Genomic DNA, 18,558 nt, shown 5'->3' with positions numbered 1-18,558 from the left:
CTGGATTGCGTGTCGTACTCATAAACCCACGTCTCGTCTCCAGTAATGATCCTTTTGATGAATGTGGGATCGGATTCAGCCTCGCAAATCATGTCTTTTGCGACGTCAGCGACGTTTTGCATGAAATTGAGGTCTTTTGGCACCAACTTTGCTGCTACACGACGGAAACCCAAATCATTAACCACAATGTCTTGGGCGGATCCATAGGCAATGTTCATGTCCTCCGCTATTTCTCTGATGGTTAATTTGCGGTTATTGACCAACATTTCTTTTACTTTATCAATTTTTTCACCGACTTTCGATGTCGATGGTCTGCCACTGCGTTCATCATCTTCGATTGACTCACGACCACTTCTGAACCGCTCGTGCCACTGGTAAACGACCGTTTTTTTTAGAGAATCGTTGCCGAAACACTTTTCCAACATTTCCAACGTCCGTGCGCCACTAAATCCGTTTTTTACGCAAAATTTAATACAAGTTCATTGTTGCAAATTTAAATCCATTTCTGCAATTGTAAAAAATCGCCAACACACACAGAGATAGATGTACTCTTGGCTACGTAACTTTTGCAAATGTCAAGTTATGACACTAAGATTTAAAGGGAATATCAACAACAGATGTACCAATTTAACAAAAAAAACAGAACTCAAATCGGAACGATGGGAGCGCCACACGGTGGTTATTCCGGGAACTTTTTGATCAAGGTAGTATATTGTAGAATCCTTAACTTGTTTCCAAGGCAATGATATGTATGTAAAGAATCAGCACAAATTTATATACCAAGCACTAGTGGCTGAAGTTTCTCACTTCCATCTGCATTTGTAATTGATAAGCCCATGTTTGCTAAGCAACCCTCCATGACTTTGTCTCCCTCTAAAGAACAGTGTTTCTGTTGACAGTATATTAAGAAATAACCCTGTCTCGTTTGCATGCAAAACATTTCATGGGCTATAGCCTTAAAGAAGTTCATTAATTTATGACACCTTCCACCAAGTTGTTGTCTCAACATCAACCCTTATACTTTCTCTGCACTCAGCCATGCATGCAAGATTGTGCCTATTTTGTAACCTATCCAACCAACCATTTGATGCTGTGAAATCTTTGATTCCCAATATTGTGGGAATGTGCAATACTTATTCTATTATGATGACTCTATTCATGGGGATATTTAATGATCTACATGGTTTGTGTAAAAAGTATCAGGAAAGGTTTCAGAAAATTAAATTAATTTCAGAAATTGCTGCAATGCCTCAAAATTCTTCGAACAACATCCCTTGAAAGTCGACACACTTTTGCCAGTGGCTTTTCATGACTCGAAGGCTCCCTGGTAGGTGGATTATGGAAGGTCCTTAAGGCTATGCACGCAAGCTTCTTTGATGGCACTTAGGGCCCCATGGTGGTGTCCTTTGAGGCAGGATTTCACTTTTGAGAATTGTCAATACAAGGGTGGTCCCAGAAGTACCCAACCCAACAAAGAAAACTCAAAAATTTTGGAAAAAATTTATTTATTTTTCAACAATCTCCTTTCAGCTCTATACAATTTTCCCCATGATGTTCAATAACTTCGATACCCTTTTTATAATAAGAACTGTCTGGCTCCTTAAAATAGCCATTAACTGCTGACATCAGATTCACAATTGGAAAATCTTTGCCCACTGAGCCATTTTTTCAAGTTTGCGAAAAGAAAATAAACCAAGGGGGCTAAATCTGGCAAATAGGGTGCATGAGGTAGCAATTCAAACTTTAATTCATGAATTTTATCCGTTGCAATAACGGATTTGTGAGCGGGTGCCTTGTCTTGATGGAACAACATTTCCTACTCCGTCAAATTCCTACTCCGCTTTTGCTTTATTTCTTTGCTCAAACATTGCAATAAGTTTGCATAAAACTCACTGTTGATAGTTTTTGCTTTTTTGAGATATTCAATGAAAATTATCCCATGCACATCCCAAAAAACCGACGCCCTGATCTTGCCAGCAGATGAAACGGTCTTTGCTTTCTATGGAGCCGGTTCTCCCTTTTAAATCCATTGTAATGATTGTTCTTTGGTCTTGGGTGTGAAGTAATGGGTCCATGTTTCATTCATGGTTATGAAAAGGTGCAAAAGTTCTCCTTTGTTGCTTTGAAAATTTGTTAAACACTCATTGAAACATCCTCACGGCACTAGTTTTGCTTGAGTGTGAGCAAATGCAGTACCCATCTTGCACACAGCTTACTCATGTCCAAATTTTCAGTTAATATGCGATGTACCGCACTTTTTGAAATACCCTACTATGTCTGCTAGCTTGCGAACTTTCAGCCAACGATCATCCAGTATCACTTCGTGGATTTTCTTCACCGTTTCTAGAGTCGTCACCTCATTTGGTCGACCAATGCGATGCTCTTCTTGACAGCTCGTATTCGTGATTGGTCAATTGGCCATTGCTATTTTCTTCACTTCTTCAATGTTTTCGTCTGTTGTTGACATGCTCGGGCATCCGGCACACTCTTTGTCGTTCACATTTTCTCGACCCTATGAGAACATTTTGTAGCCCCGTTAAACGTCTATTCGGTTCAAGGTAGCTTCTCCATTTGCCAATGTCAATATTTGGAATGCGTCTGTGCACTTAATTTCGTTTTTCCCACAAAATTTGATACAGATTCTTTGGAACATCCATTTTTTGGAGCAGGCAAAAATCAAAGACAAGCCAAAACACTTCCAAGCAAAGCAGTTGTCAAAAATTAACAACCTTCAAAATGGCCAAACTTTTCGGCAAAAGTGAGAGGCATAATTGCCAACAAAACGCCAAAAAAAATCAAAAATCAATTTTATGTAACCCACCAAAATTCAAAATTCGCAATACTTTTTGAACAGACCTTGTACAGCCTCGTTTAAACTCTGCTACCCAATATTTTACTGTTGTAAACGAAGGAGCAGGCTCACCCTGAGTAGAATCCAGTTCAGCTCTTATATTGGTTGGCTGAGGCCTTTCAAAGGAAAGTATTGTATCACATAACGATGACCAATTTTCTCCATTTTCACAAATTCACCAAAAATATTCGCTATTGATGGCTGCCAAACAAATACTAAAAAACGGAGTGTCTTCAAACTTGAAACATATGCTTAATAGATCTCATACTTTCTAATGCAGTGGTATTTTTCAAACAACTACCGTCATGTCTAGGTCAGGCCGGGTACTTATGGGACCACCCTGTAGTCTGCTGGAGCCAAGTTGTAATTTTAAGGGGGTTGGGGAATATTTGCGATGCCTTTGCAGAAGGTCTTCGCAAGCAGACATTTGACTCTGCTCCAGGTTGTCCATCAAGACCTTTGGGATGAGTTTAGTGCCGATCTTTTGCACCCCCAATATTCAGTGATAATGGTGTGTGCTGTCATCAGTGCCAATTTGATCTGCGATCATGCGCACATATAACGAATGGTCTGAATTCAACACTTCATGTACACTACTGGAAAAAAATGTTACCAATACTTTTTATACGAGGGTCATCCGGAAAGTAGTACCCGTTCGTGAAATAAAGACACAAAAGTAAATATTAACAAACATAAAAAATTTTATTTGAAAGAGGATACTTTAAACTACTTCTCAACATAATCTCCAAGCAAATTAAGGCATTTGTCATAACGTGTGACAAGTTTCTGTATTCCTGCTGCATAGTCCTTCGCCGCCAGCTCATTGAGATACGCGAGGGACCCATCTTGCACAAATTTTTGCATAATGCAGATGGTGTTTAACAATTTCATGAACAATTGTTCGAGAAACATTGGGAAAATGCTCACAGATGTCATCAATTGTGACGCGCCGATCGTTCCTCACGAATTCGTCAACTGAGCTCACCAGTTGGTCTGTAATGACAGACGGTCTCCCCGAACGCTCATCGTCGTGTGTGTTCCCCCTCCCCATGTTGAAGTTGCGACACCACCGCCGAACAGACGACTCGTCCATTACATTGTCTCCATACACCTCCTTTAATTGGCGATGAATATCACATGGGCGAACGTTTCTTGCATTGAGGAATTTAATCACTGCCCTCACTTCACAACTGGCGGCGTTCTCAATTTTTTTAAACATTGTAAACAATCACAGAAACAACACAGGCAATGCTAGCGTCACGCAACTTGGCTCAGAGAAGGCAGACAAGCCACTGAAGCTATCTGACCTCGTCCAGCGGCTACTCGCGTCGTCAGCACTTCATGCGGCACGAACGGGTACTACTTTCCGGATGACCCTCGTACAAAGCTTGTTTAAATTAAAAATTACTCTTTCAGTAATTCGTCATGCTTGAAATTCTTGACTTTTTCTCTTTATAGACAAATGCACCCTGGTTTGCGTGTTTCAGAATTGAAGTGCTATTTTTCACCATTGTTTCCAGTTTCGAGACCTTCAATCATAGATGTTTCACCAGATCAATGCAGATACCATATGTTATAAGGAGTGCTCAATTTACCAATTTTTTTAGCCATTGTGTATTCTACTGTACATATTTATTATTTTGGCAAATACTTCAAATTTATATACATCAACCAAAAATTTACATAAAATGCCCGTGGAAGATAATCCAAATTTGGTTATTTTATAAAATGCATTCACCTTTGTAAGTTTTTTGTTTATTAGTAACTGTATTATGTAGCTGAGTTATTAAGGACCAATTTTATCAAATTCACTGAACTATGGGAGATGTTGTGACAGTATCACTGAAATGGAGTCACCCGCTAATGTGCATTATAATGCATCAATTCAATCATTTTTTCAGAATATTATTAGCAGAGTATTCTCTGACACATTGGTATGAACTGTGAGAAACATGATTTTAATATTCTGAAATTAAAGGTTTTCTGAACTCTTTGAGTACCTGGCAATTCTAGACATCTCTTAGTGTAACATGATATTTAGCTTGCAACATTAAGCTCAGTAACTGTAAAATGTGGCAAACATGGACAGTTGCGCTAATGCTTCAAATTCATGGCAAAGTCAGTACGAATGCTGTGGAGTAGAACTTGCCAAAATACAATAGGACTATAATTTATTAATCTCTATTGCACATTTCAATGTTCAAATTAATGATTAATTGTTTTGATTCATAGCTTTTTTATAATCCTGTGGTATGTTGAAAATGGAAAACCTCAAAAGCTGTTCTCTACAAGATATTTGATAAACCTGAATTTTGTGTAAACATTTGTTTAACATTACTCTTTGGTTTGCACAAACGCCTAAATCTGACATGATGGTTCACCGCGTCTTGTGACATTAGCTGTGTGTCTCCATTGCAGTGGTGAATATGTGCTGTATCCTCTCTACCAGGTTAAGCCTCACAGCTGTGAGATATGTGGCAAGAGCTTTGTGGTGCGTTGGGACTTGACACTACACAAAAGGATTCACTCAGGGCTGTTTGCGTGCGAGTTCTGTGGCAAGGCATTCTCGGTGAAGGGGAAGTTGGAGAGGCATCGGCGTGTCCACACAGGTGAGCGCCCCTTCTCGTGTGATGTTTGCTCCAAGGCATTCGGAGATAAGCGCAACCTGGAGGCGCACCGGCGGTGCCACACGGGAGAGAGGCCTTTCACCTGCCACCTGTGTGGGCGGAGTTTCCGGGTCAACTCACATCTCTCGGACCACCGCCGAGTGCATTCACAGGTGAGTCTTGGGTTGGTGGAATGCATTCATTGGCACGTGCTCCCCATGTGGAGGATTTGGTAGAGCTGCTTGACTCGAGGAGAAATTTGGTCCATGTGATAACTCTAATGCATAAAAATTTGCAAGAAGGTAGGGAATTTGTAATCATCTCATTAGTTGGTCCAAAGTTTCTGAAAGAATACAATACGGGATAGTAACTGCAGGGTAATGGATCACAAAAATACCACTTGCTACTCACAGCATCTAGGAAATAATTAGTTTTACCCAAATGCATGCACTTTCCCTAATCTCATGTATTTTTTGTCAAATCCCTTCCTGCCTGACTGTACTGGACTGCCATTTTAATGACTGCAGTGCTTGGTACAATGTTGCCTGCCTTTCTTTCTTCTTTGGTGTTTTCATGCTTCCTCTTCCATCCCTCTTCATTCTCTGTGAGGGGGGGAAACATCACGCCATCTGCTGCCTACAATGGTGTGTCACATTCCCTACCTGTGATTTTAGGGATAGAGAGTATGGGTTGCATATCCATTTGATAGTAGAATTTCCCCCTCTTACATTTCAATTCTTCATGACCTGTCTTGTTATGGTGATTGCCTGTGGTGTAAATGGTTGTGGGTTAGTTTTATTCCCTGTTTTTCATATACAAATAACTAATTTATTGGGTGAATTAACCCTTGTTTTGAATTGAGTCTTACTCCAGCATTTATATAAATTTGCATGTTATTTGATAGATTTTTACAACAACATTTTTCCATTTCCTCTCCCTTATACTCCCTTATCACCTGCCCTTCCCACCTTTTGCTTGCACCTCCTGCCACATACCTTTTTGGTGGATCGCTGGCTTTATGTCGATGTTGATTTTATTTTTGTTAGTGTTGTTGCTTGTATTTCTACACAATGATGACTAGATTGCTGCACAATTCCAAAAAAATATTATTTAATCATTTATTAAGCTCAGCTCATCAGCCCCCAGACTGAATTAATTGTTCACCAATTTGAGATCCAAAACTACCTATTGTACTACTGCATTGGTTTGATGGAAATTGTATCCATGCAAGCACATTGATATTTAGAGTGTCATAAGGCCAAATTTTGCTGAATTTCTCAGCTTTAAAGTCAGCAAAGATCAAGCAAAGAGTTTTGACGTCCTTGTAGAGCTTCACATGACGGTTCAAATTTCTGTACTTTGTTTCCATAGGAGAAGCCATTCACATGTCACATATGTGGCAAGAGCTTTAAGTGGAAGACGAACTTGAACATTCACCTGAGGCTTCATGCAGGGGAGCACTTCCCATGCAGTGTGTGTGGGCGTGAGTTTGCCAGGAAAGCAGACCTTCAAAAACATTACCGCGGCCACACAGGGGAGAAGCCATTTCACTGTGAAATTTGTGACAAGAGGTGAGTCAGGTTCTGGAGACATTTTTTTGAATAGCATAATTCTATATCTGACTTCCCTGTATTCCTTTTCTCTCTGTCTCCATTCATTATCTTAAGGTGGAGGGTATAATGATGCTCAAACACCATCTATTGGCTGAAACTATTAGTAGTTAGGATGGGGTTATTATAAATTCCTGTGATTCCACAATCATTTGGGTTTGTCGGTGAAATGGTCAAGCAAATATGCCTGCACGTATGTTTGTAAGAGTCCACAGTTCAGTTCAAAGTCTGGGCCGTAAATGTGTGTATATGTGTATTTAATCATTAGATGTATAAACATAAACACATATTGAACTTTAAAACACAGTTATCAACCCTAAGGTTGGTTTTGTAAGTGAAAACAGAGCTTCACCTAGGAGTAAGCCAAATGACATGTTAAATTCATATCCTTATGTCCCATTATGTACTTCAAGCATTTTTGTCCAAAATACTTCCGAGATAGGTATTCTGTTCCACCTGTTCTAGTTTAAGAACCCCTATTTTAATGTTTAACTTAGCTTTCCCCTTTCTCTAAAATGACATAACCTTTGTTTTTTTACATCTATTCTCATACCTATCTTACTGACTTAAATGGCCGAAGCAATGCTTGTAACTCCGTGGCTGACTGGAAAATAAAACTTGATCATCTGTAAACCTAACTGTTAATTATCCACCAACAATAAAAAACTGGCCACATTACTACTATCTCCTATCTTTTTTGGTGTATATTTATGAAATGAACTTGGTTTTTTATGAAGGCTTATGTACATGAGTAACTGTTTTAAAAATGTGATTTTTTAATTCAGCACATGTATAGTGATGCAAGTAGGGGGAAAACTAAAAATGAAATTGTGTAAACATGGGTTCCACAAATGTTGGAAAAATAGGAAATTGTATGGGACGTGATATAAATGTCATAAATGTTAGAAAACGTAAATTCAGATGTGCAAGTATAGGGTTTTGCTGTGGTTTTTTTGTGTACTTTTATGCTAGGGAAGGCATGGATATTTTTAAAATGCAGTCTTTTCTTTATTTCTGAGTTGGGTGCAATTCATTTATAAATATACCAGTGGCAATGGTATAACTGAATAATTTTTAATTCATATTTGAAAATTGGAATTTCAGTGTTGGTACTTTGGTGGTGGTGTCAGTAAGCAACATAAACCGTTACTGCTATCCATGCTCTGTTCTTAGCCTTTAGAATGACCTTTAGGATAAAATAGCTAATAGCAGAAATTAGGTTTTGTGTTTGTTTGAGTTGGGGCACATGCTATTTATGGGTTTTCTTTGTATTTGTTGGTCCAGCCTTGTTTAAATTCTCTAATAGTATGTTGATGTATGGTTTTGAATTCATTTCCAGGTTTGGTGAGCGTGCTTCCCTTCAGAAGCATATGAAGTGTCACAGTGATGACAAGCCTCACACCTGTGAAATCTGTGGCAAGAACTTCCTTTTCCTCTGGTATTTAAATGCTCACAAAAAGAATTCACACCATGGTGAGGAGCAGGAGAAATCTTACACCTGTACCGGCTGTGGAAAGGTTTTCAGCCAGAAAGGGAATGCCTCAAATCACAAGAAATGGAATGCAGGAGAAAAATCAGTGTTTTGCGAAGTCTGTAATAGAGAGGATGAGGGGAGAGTTGCAGCTTCCCAGTAAGATTTTTGAGATTTTGATGTTTTCACAAATCTTCCAGTGTAAATCTGCCCACCTCAATGCATTTAAGCTTTAAATTTTTGTTAATCCTCATTTATCTATTATTTATTGAGTTTTCTCAAATTCAACTTCATAAACAGTAGACAGTATGTGATGCGTGTGATTTAAGTGGCAGGGAATTAATCTATCATATCTATGGGAATTTATTGTATGATGGAAATAACTTCTCTTCCTTTTGAAGTGAGGTGGATGTACTGTGGAAGAGATAAGGAGCTTCTCTTCCATATTATTGATCCATAGTGCTGAAATGTAATCATCTGTGATTTCAAAAATTGTTTTATGCTGTATGGTGAGCCCTATTTTAATAATGATAACATATATATGCATGTATAAATGCATACATACATTCAGGCAAACAGAAAACACATCACCATGCTAGCCACAGATGCTTGGTATTTAACTCATTGGGAAAGAGAAAATGAATATATATGTATAAATTTATATAATTATAAAAGTGTGTGTATGTGTGAATGTCATATCCAAAGTCATATTCTGCAACTCTATCAAAGGTTAAAATTCTTACAAACAGAGATTCCAACAATTCTTCTTTGTCATCATATCATGGAATTAAGTTATTCAAAAATGAATCAGAAATAGATGCTCCAGTTGATGCTAATATACAACAAGTATTTCTACCCTGTTCAATGATGCTGCTTCTCATTCCCCACATTACCATCAAACCTCCCCATGATTCTTTCAGCTCTTGCTCCCCCCTCCAACCATCTCCTACATTCCTCATCTGCCCCTATTCCCCTGCACTCCTTAATGGCAACCATGCATGGCAAGTCCCCTTCATAGGGTAACTCAACACAAGAGTACTTGAGATGCTATTGCAGACATTTGGGAGAAGGCATGTTGAATGATTGGAAAGGAATGGTAGGAAAGAGAATGAAAATACTGTTTTAATGCATTGCTTACTTCAGTTACTGAAATCAGGATGTTTATTTTTGAATGTGAACTTGGTGTCGAGTCTCAGATGAACACTTTTGTGTTATCCAACTATCCTTAAGATTTTTGCGTATGCACAAATGCTTTTATGTTTGTTTTGGTTGACACCAGCATTTACACTTCAGACTAGTAGTGATCATGTCAGATCCATCTATAGTTTTGCTGAGGAAATGGGTATGGTATTAGAAGCAATGTTAATTGCTGAATGTTTACAAATGCAAAACGATAAATGTAGGCAAGGAATTGGATTTGAAGAAGAATGTTAAGGAATGGCTCTGGTGTTTTGGCAATGCTACATGATGAACTGCAGGATTAGGTTATTGGCAATTATAAAAATTATTTGTGAATGACTTCCAATTGTAAATTGTGAGGTTTTTCAATTTTCATGTAGTTTCTTCATCCAATAGCACATTTTTAATGGCCCATCTTGAAAGCTGGCGTATCAAAAAAATAATTTCAACTCCATAATTTGTAGTCTCATGAAATGCCCCTGATCATCTATGATTTCTAGTCGGATTAAAAAATTGGATGGAGAATAAGTATCATATATATTTTTGTTTTAAGCACTGAGAATGAAATTCAACTAAGTTATCTAATTCCAAAGAAACTTTTAACGGAGTCATCCGCTAATGTGCATTTCAAAGCAACACTTCAGAATGTAAAAATCATTCATTCACCTTAAAAATCATCCCTGTCAAGGCGAATGATTTTTACTCTCTGAAATTGTTGCATTAAGTTATCTAATATGAATGAACCTAATAAATAATATGGTATGATATGTTAAGTATGTATCCTAAATCCACTACTGAAATAAGCATAGTGTAAATTGACCTTAAATAGGAGAGTGGGCGAGTGAAAAAAATTTGAGGGGATATGTTCAGTAGTATGGAGGGGGCTGTGTGCATGGGGGGTTTAATAATGTCAGTAGGAAATCAGAAAGCAGCATCCATTCATTGTTGAATGAACTAATTCCATGATATCTTCAAAGGGAAGAATTTTCAATCTCATGCTCATAGGATTTCTTTCCTTAAATCAAGTTGCCGATAACCTACAAAGAATATGATGGTGGCTAACAAAAAGAACCTGTATGAGTAGAATGCCAAAGACTACCATGGTATCCAGGGAATTACAGAAGCTGGGATTGAATAGTGGACTCTTAAGAGTAGTGATTGGCATATTTTCTTTTACTGTAAGTAGATTTGTCACAATTTCAACCACATTCGCTTTCAGTTATGAGTCCAAAAATGATATCTTCCTGGATATTGTCCCCCAGGTTCTAAAGGCTTATTTTCTGAAAATGTGACATTTTTGGGTACAAAAGTGCTTGATTCCCACATTTTTCTACAAGTATTTTCACCAAACATGTGGGAACTATATTCAGATCAGATCGGCATTCTTCCTAAAACTATAGTTTGTCTGAAAGTGAGAATTTATCTGCCCATTCGTTCTATAATTTTTTTATAACTCTAAAGCTATTTTACTGAGCTGCATCTTTTCAGCTTGCCACTTTGGTGGCAAGCTGAAAATTCATAATTTCTGATCAATCACTGCATCATAATTTGCTAAAATATTCACTTTCCAAATTAAATTTCACTGGATCTTCAGTATGGAAGAGAGGCTCTTTTATGCCAAGTCTCACCAAATTAATGTGCTAAATATGTAAGTAATGAACATCACAATGCCCTACATTGAGAAATGCCATTCATACTGATTACACAGTTTTCACTGTAATTATTCAGTGGTGACTAGCTCTAATGGTAGTACTCAGAAGACAAAATTATCACCTGAAATTGGAGTTAATGGGTTTTTCAAGCTGTCACCATCACCACTCAAGTTTTAAAGAGAAGCGGACTCTTTTTTCACTACTCTTTAACTCCTCTTATAAAGGCTGAAGTTCCAAAAATCTAGTCTTTCAAATGGCACATATTGTGTGAAAAACCATTTTGGACCATTATTTCTTTGTGGAGCACTATAAAATGCAGTGCACTTTTACAGTTTATTTTATAATAAAATGGTACCTTGATATATGCTGGAAAGTTTCTTTTTCCTAAAAATTTCAAAGGCAGCAGGCTGTAATAATTGTTTATTTTCTTCAGTAAGTTCACGTGCATATTTATTTCATCAAAAATATTCACCAATTTGAGATACATTGGTAATGCTATATATTAAAGAAATTTTGATTTTTTACTCTATGGTAGTACTTATTTGCCACATTCTACACAATTCACTGATTTCTCCTCTATTCCAATCCAGTTTTTTACTTTAGCTAGTTACCGTTTTATTTTAGCAAGGAAAAGTGCATTACTCTCTAATACTCTCACAAGTGTAAGTGGGTCGTTCAGTAAGTCCTTAGGAAAAAATATAATCATAAATTAAATTGGTAGATTTTTTTACTTTTCAACATAATCTCCTTTTAGCTTGATACACTTTTCCCAGCGTTTCTTCAACTTTTTTAGTCAACTGTAAAGTATGATTTTGGAAGATCCTCAAACACGAGAGAAAACTGACCTCAGAAAATTCCGGAAAAAATGTCTTTTATCTTTGATAGGTTGGAAACTTTTCAAACCACCCTTGTAGGTGTCTGTGTTGGTGATGACCTCCTCATTCGTCTTGAATCATTTTTTACCGAGCTATTTAATCAAGTTTGGATATAAAAAAAGTCACTGGGGGCCAAATCTGGTAAACACAGTGGATGCTGTAATAGTTAAAATTTTAATTCCATAATTTTTACGGTCAAAACTCTGCCGGCGTGAATGTCTTGATGAAAGAGAATTGTTTTCTTTGCCAAATGAGAATGTTTTTCTTAATTTCTGCATTCAACTGGTGCAATAATTATGCATAATACTTTCATTTTTCTAATTTTTACCTTCTTCTTCATAGTCAGATTGCCTTTAGAAACCCACTGTTTTCTCTGTTCTGTTGCCTCAGGAGTATAGTGTGTATCCACAGTTATGCATTAATGTAGAAACTCATCAATATTGTGATGGAATAATGCCAAACCTATCTCCAAATCAACCATGCAATTGCGTTTATTCTCTACTGAGAACGTATGCGACAACCATTGTGCCAAAATTTTTTTCATCTAATTTTTCATGCATAAAAACACTGTACCTTGTAATATGCATGTCGCCTCAACTGTTTGGCAAACTGTGATTCGTCAGTCACTCAATACCATATTGTGAATTTTCTCAATATCAGTGTAAGTCAATTCTCCTGGACATACCGAACGATGTTCATCATTTATGGATGTACAAGCTCATTTAAACTTTTTCCCAATTGTAAACAGTCATACAGAAGTATGCCATGAACTTCATTCAACTCGGCTTTGGTCTCTTTCCGTGTTAAGTCTTTTAAATAGAAGTGCTTAATAACTGCCAAAAACTCATTTTTTCCATTTTTCTAATTAAAAAAGTTTACTGCTGCAATTTACTATGAAAATGAAATCATGTGACGATACAGCTTAAACATTAACAACAGTCATGTGAGGCTTACAAACCTTTTCCTGAATACTTAGTGTGCCATCTCTTGGTTTTCCCAAGGAGTTAGTGGATGACCCACATACAGAGCAAAAAGTATTGTTTCCTATCTTAGGTCATTATGACCAATGAAGTGATGGGTGGCTACCTATGGATTCTCATGCTGCCTTAAGATGTTGATATTGGGTCATTTATCTATATATAAATGTTCCGGCTGGTTATAACATATATTTATGTGGTCTGACAAGGATATAATCTATATTTGATCATACCTTAAATAATTTATATTTCTTCTACAATGAGCCTCAATGCAATATAAATGATAGTCCAACTGCAATTTAATCTGTATGCATATGTTTAAGAAGAGTTTATGCATGTGTATCTTAATTAATGGAAAGTGAGCTTTATGTACCCGTATTTAAATGTGAATGTATTTTCTAATCAACATTTTGCGTAATGGCTGAAGTGGCGGGGAACCCAGTGGTGCAATAAGATGCAGAAAATGCAAGTAATGACATTTTGTGTGATTGTGCAATTGAAAACTTTGTGTTATGCTATTTATAGCCCTGTCTGATGGTGGTAAATGCAAGGTGATTGATGATGGACAGCTGTTTCATCTCCAGCATGTAAAAACTAAACTGAAGATATACCATTGACACATAGTAAAAGAGTATACCAGAGTGATTCATAGTTCATGGGTATTTTAAAGTTATTTTGCTGCATGCCCCTCTTCTTTTTCGTTTTGTCATTCTTGATTGGTTGGCACCCATGATTTTCCTTTTCCATTCCTTTTTGTCAATTGTTAGTTTTTCATTTCTTTGAAACTTGTATACTCTACTGTTTCAGGCTTCACTTTGTGGAAGTATTTCATATCCATACTGAAAAGACTCCGTACTTTCCCACAGATTTTTATTATACGGTACAACGTATTTCACCAACTTGCGATATCATCAGGTACAAATTTACTTAACAAACAGTGTGAGAATATGTATGCTCAGGACAGCTGGGAGGGGAAGAAGGACCTGCGAGGGTAGGGGGCAATCAAGTGTGTTGGGGGTTGGTTTGACCAATTCTAGTCTAGTTTCTCAGAAAGGAGCGGGGAGGGGGACAGGAACAAACCTGATGATGCCGCAAGTCAGTGAAACGTGTTATACCTTATAATAAAAATCTGTGGAAAAGTACAAAGTCTTTCAGTTTGGGCTTGTTTATCAACATTCTTCATTGAATGTTTGATCAGGTCAGCCAACCATCCTAAAATCCTTGAAAACTGGAAATCGGAAATACCTTGAATTAAGCTATAAAACTTAGAAATTTGGAGATTTTATGTCATTTAGATAGTGGACAGAAAAATGACATTTGAATTTGATATGAATGACTGATATAGTATATTTTTTTAATAGCAGCTTTTTATGTGTCATGTATACTGCAGGAAGGCAAAGAACTTAGGAAATTAGAGGACCACTTGTTCAGTGAATGAGGTTGACTGAGTGTTGTGTTTTAGAATTGGCTAACTACCTCTGAAATTCAGCTTTGCAATTGTTCCTTACTTCTTTGAGTGATAATATAATGGTACATAAATACACCATAATAGGATTGATTGTTTCACTTCTTTGGATGCCTATTTATATTATCTTGATTCATCACTTGTTTATGAGTGTGCATTTCCTGAGTGCTAACAGTAAAAACTCAAAAAGGTGCCATGGCACTGTTAACATTCTTCAAGATGCTGCTTGAGTTAAAAAAACTCCAAATATAGTACACTAAAACTACAGGCGAAGTATTCTCTCTATCACAAGTGCAATTTTTATGTAACTGACCGGTCAATTTCCAAAAAAATTTAATTAATTAATTATCTAGTGATGACTATATATGCTACATCAGAAAATTTCCTTATTCAAATTTGGCAGTGTTGATTGGAATACATCATAGATACGAGGTAACAAAAGACCTTGAAATATAAACTTTATCCTCAGAAACCTTGAATCAGAAACCTGGCTGGCTGACCACCCTGTTCCATTCCAACTTTGATCTTCTGCTCATACTTCCCTATTTGTTTAATTGATACTAACTTGACAAATAGCTTGTTGTCTCAGGGAATAGGTCTGATCTAGTTTCCTCCTCTTCGTTTTACAGCGTTCCCTTCTCTGTCTCTCCCTATTCAGGACCACTTCATTGCTCACACCATTCATCTAAGAAATGTTTTCTATTATTTTCCAGCACCAAATTTCAATTTTAGTACTATCTTCTTGTCTTTTTCACAGGTTTTTCATTTCTCTGAACAATACAAGGCTATACTCAATATGCACATTGTTACAAACTTCTTCCTTGGTATATAGCTAATATTTTTAAATGTTATTAACTATTTTACTTTGTAAAAGCAATTTTCTTGGGAACTATGATATACATATCTATTGCACGTTTTCCATCTTCTATGTTTTTGTTTCCTCAGTATAGGGAAGTCCACCCATAGTATTCCTTGTCAACTGCTGTTGGTACATTCCTGAGAAACCCCACAGTTGATAAATTGCTAAGTAAATGGGAAGTTGTGTGTTAGGTATAGTGAGGTTCACGTGACTATCTAACTAATTTGTCTGTATCTACTTTGACTGCAGTAATTTACATGTGAATTAAGGTCGAGTGATGTCCTTACCATTTTTGGTACTGATATTTCATTTTATAACTGTCAACCAAGTGAAAAAAGATGAATAATCTGATAAAGGGCAGGATTACAATCCCCAATATTGAAATTCTAGTTATGATTGCACATGCTTGGTCAATACCAAATCTAAAGGAATGATTTGAATGGCAGGAGATCTTATCTTGTTAATGCCTGGTATATATGGAATGCCATCCTTGCAGTCAGGAATGATATCCCCATCAAGTAGTCGTTTATTTGGTACTGTTGGACTCCCTCCCTTGGATAATATTTCTTTTACATAAATTTCATGAAACTCACTTTTAATGACATGCTCTGCCAAAGGCCCTTCACCTCTAAATCAAGTTATGAAGATTGTATTACTTCTAAATTTTCTCATACCAACTCTTGTTTGCTTTGGATTCTCTGCTCTCAAAAATGCTCACTTCATGACAAAATATTTGTATTAGGGCTGCTCAGTAAGGAATTATAGTAAATTTTTTATTTGCATATTTAATTCTACTAACAGTTTATTTTGTTATGCTTTAGGTAAATGTGTTAGGTATATATGGTCCTGGTTTCATTGATTTGACTCCAGTATTACATCAGTTGGAGTTGAAAATTGAAACATTCAGCTCACCTCTGACTACTTCTGATGATGGAAAATTCTTTCTCTTAAGATGTTTCTTAACATTAGAGAACAGGAAAAAGTAACATGGGGTTAGCGTGTGACCAATGAGGATGGAGAGCACACTGCAAATTGATTTGTGTGAGAATTGTTATTTTGTGGTGGGTTGTTTTTCAGAACCTATGTACCAACACATCTTGTGTGCAGTTTTTCTGCTACCAATGTGTACCATGTGGCACCCAATGTAATTTTCAATATTTTTGATACTGTTGTTAGAATTTTTCAATAATTTTTTCTCACAATGGCAGCACTGCTTCCTTAAGAGGAGTGACTGGAGCTTGGAGTCCACCTTCCTTTGAAATTGATTTTCTCCCCTCTTTAAACATTACTGACCATTTACTACTTATGCTATAGGGAAGAACAGCCTATTTATAAGCCTCCTGTAACATTAGATAACAATTTGTTCGGGTGGAAGCAAACTTTCAATGCATTGTTGTTTGTTACCTCCATTGTTGCCTTATATGAACTGAACGTTTCTAATTTAAATGGCTGTCACTGGTGCATTACTGTGGTAAAATCATGAAACTTGTACCACATATTCATTATAAGCTAAAAATATAACAATATAATTGCCCTTTATGTTATGCAGTAAAAAATGAATGTTCAACTTATTATTGAACAGCCCTGAGGGAAACTGAGGGCAATCAAATGTGCTCATTGTATAAGAGCACACTAATGTTTTCTTATCATGATTAGTGTTATATGGAAACTGGTGAGAACCGTACTAAAATTGTGGAAATTTACCAAGAATATTTTGTTTCTCAGTGATCATTGACATTGTCATCCACCAAGTCCACTGGCCTCCTCAGCACTTTTCTGAACTTAATGAATAGGAATGAAAGGCACAAAAAGAACTTTTTTGTTATGAATTTATGTATTTAGTGCTATGATTGAAGTTTTTTTAATTGGAAAAACTTTGAACTCCAGAATAGGAAGTATAAGGCCTGTTATGGGGTTCCAAACCTGTTTGAGAATAGCATGTGACTACATTCCATGGTCAACTATATTTGGAGAAATATGCTATGGAAAATGGCAATCAATAATGTAAATCAAGTTTTAATGCCTGTGTTATCAATATTGAAATCTGTCAATCACAATGAGTCACTGACTGACTTCTTTGCTTTACAATGTTTTTTCCATAATGGCAGGGTATCTGCTAGAATAAATGGTATGAAGTTTGTACGGTACACCATGCAAGCAAGCAGTCATGTTCTAACAACTTTAACCGAATTTAAATGTGCTAGCAAAAGAAATAATATGGAATGTTGATTAAGTGGAGTTTCAGGAATTAATCAGGTATCCACTGTATTGTGCTTCTTCAGTAAAAATTAATTTAACTATATTAGATGAGCAATGGAATATGAACAGGGTGCATTACTGAGGAATAGAATCGCCAACCCAAAAGTTTGTTCTGTGTTCATGGATCAATAAATCCCAAATGGAGGAATGAATACACACAGTAACACAGATGACTTGGGACAGTTTGGATTCTCATCAAAATGTAGCCCAAGAGTGATCTACCCTAAAGTAACCGATTTTGATACATGGATTGCCACCATCACAGTGTGAAGATTTTTCATTTCAGGGAACAGCAGTCCCTTAAAAAAATATTTATATTCTGAAATAAAGTCAGATTGGTACAATGTGATTTGAGAAGGGAGGTACCAGAAGGTCAAGTGCATTTCAAGTCATACTTCATGAAGAGTTCCGAAAATTGTTAATTATGTTATTGCCTGATGTATACAATAAAGTTTACCATAAGTATATTGTCTCATCATATAAGAAAAAAATGTATAGAAAGCATGAAAAAGTCTAGTGGGGAACATCATACTTTGTTGGAGAAAGATGGTAATGGAACCTTTAAGGCAACTGTGAAGTAATCATTTAACATTCCAACTGTGTCCTCAATGCCAAGAATTTTTGTTACAAAGATAAAATAGAGTTAAATATCATTACATAGATACTCAAGGGACTAAAAAATTTGGCCTGATAATATTTATGTTTGAAATTAACGAGCTTCAAGAAATTCTAATTATTCTGTTAAGTATCACTA

General features: G+C 36.6%; 1 protein-coding gene across 2 annotated transcripts in view; it reads left to right on the top strand.

Moving 5' to 3' along the window:
- Window positions 1-11,806, top strand: part of LOC139685681 (uncharacterized) — a 28,364-nt gene extending 16,558 nt beyond the window's left edge. For both annotated transcript variants that reach the window (XM_071582659.1, XM_071582658.1), the window contains 3 exons: window positions 5,301-5,630; window positions 6,829-7,028; window positions 8,407-11,806. In XM_071582659.1, coding sequence (XP_071438760.1) covers window positions 5,301-5,630; window positions 6,829-7,028; window positions 8,407-8,701 — 825 coding nt within the window. In that variant the 3' untranslated portion in view covers window positions 8,702-11,806. The remainder of the gene's footprint in view (window positions 1-5,300; window positions 5,631-6,828; window positions 7,029-8,406) is intronic.
- The last annotated feature ends 6,752 nt before the right edge of the window (window positions 11,807-18,558 follow it).

The sequence above is a fragment of the Hetaerina americana genome, unplaced genomic scaffold, assembly GCF_022747635.1.
Source record: "Hetaerina americana unplaced genomic scaffold, ioHetAmer1.1.p SCAF_12, whole genome shotgun sequence".
Lineage (NCBI taxonomy): Eukaryota > Metazoa > Arthropoda > Insecta > Odonata > Calopterygidae > Hetaerina > Hetaerina americana.
Note: the sequence above shows the minus strand (reverse complement) of the source record. Positions and strands in the feature narration are given on the sequence as shown.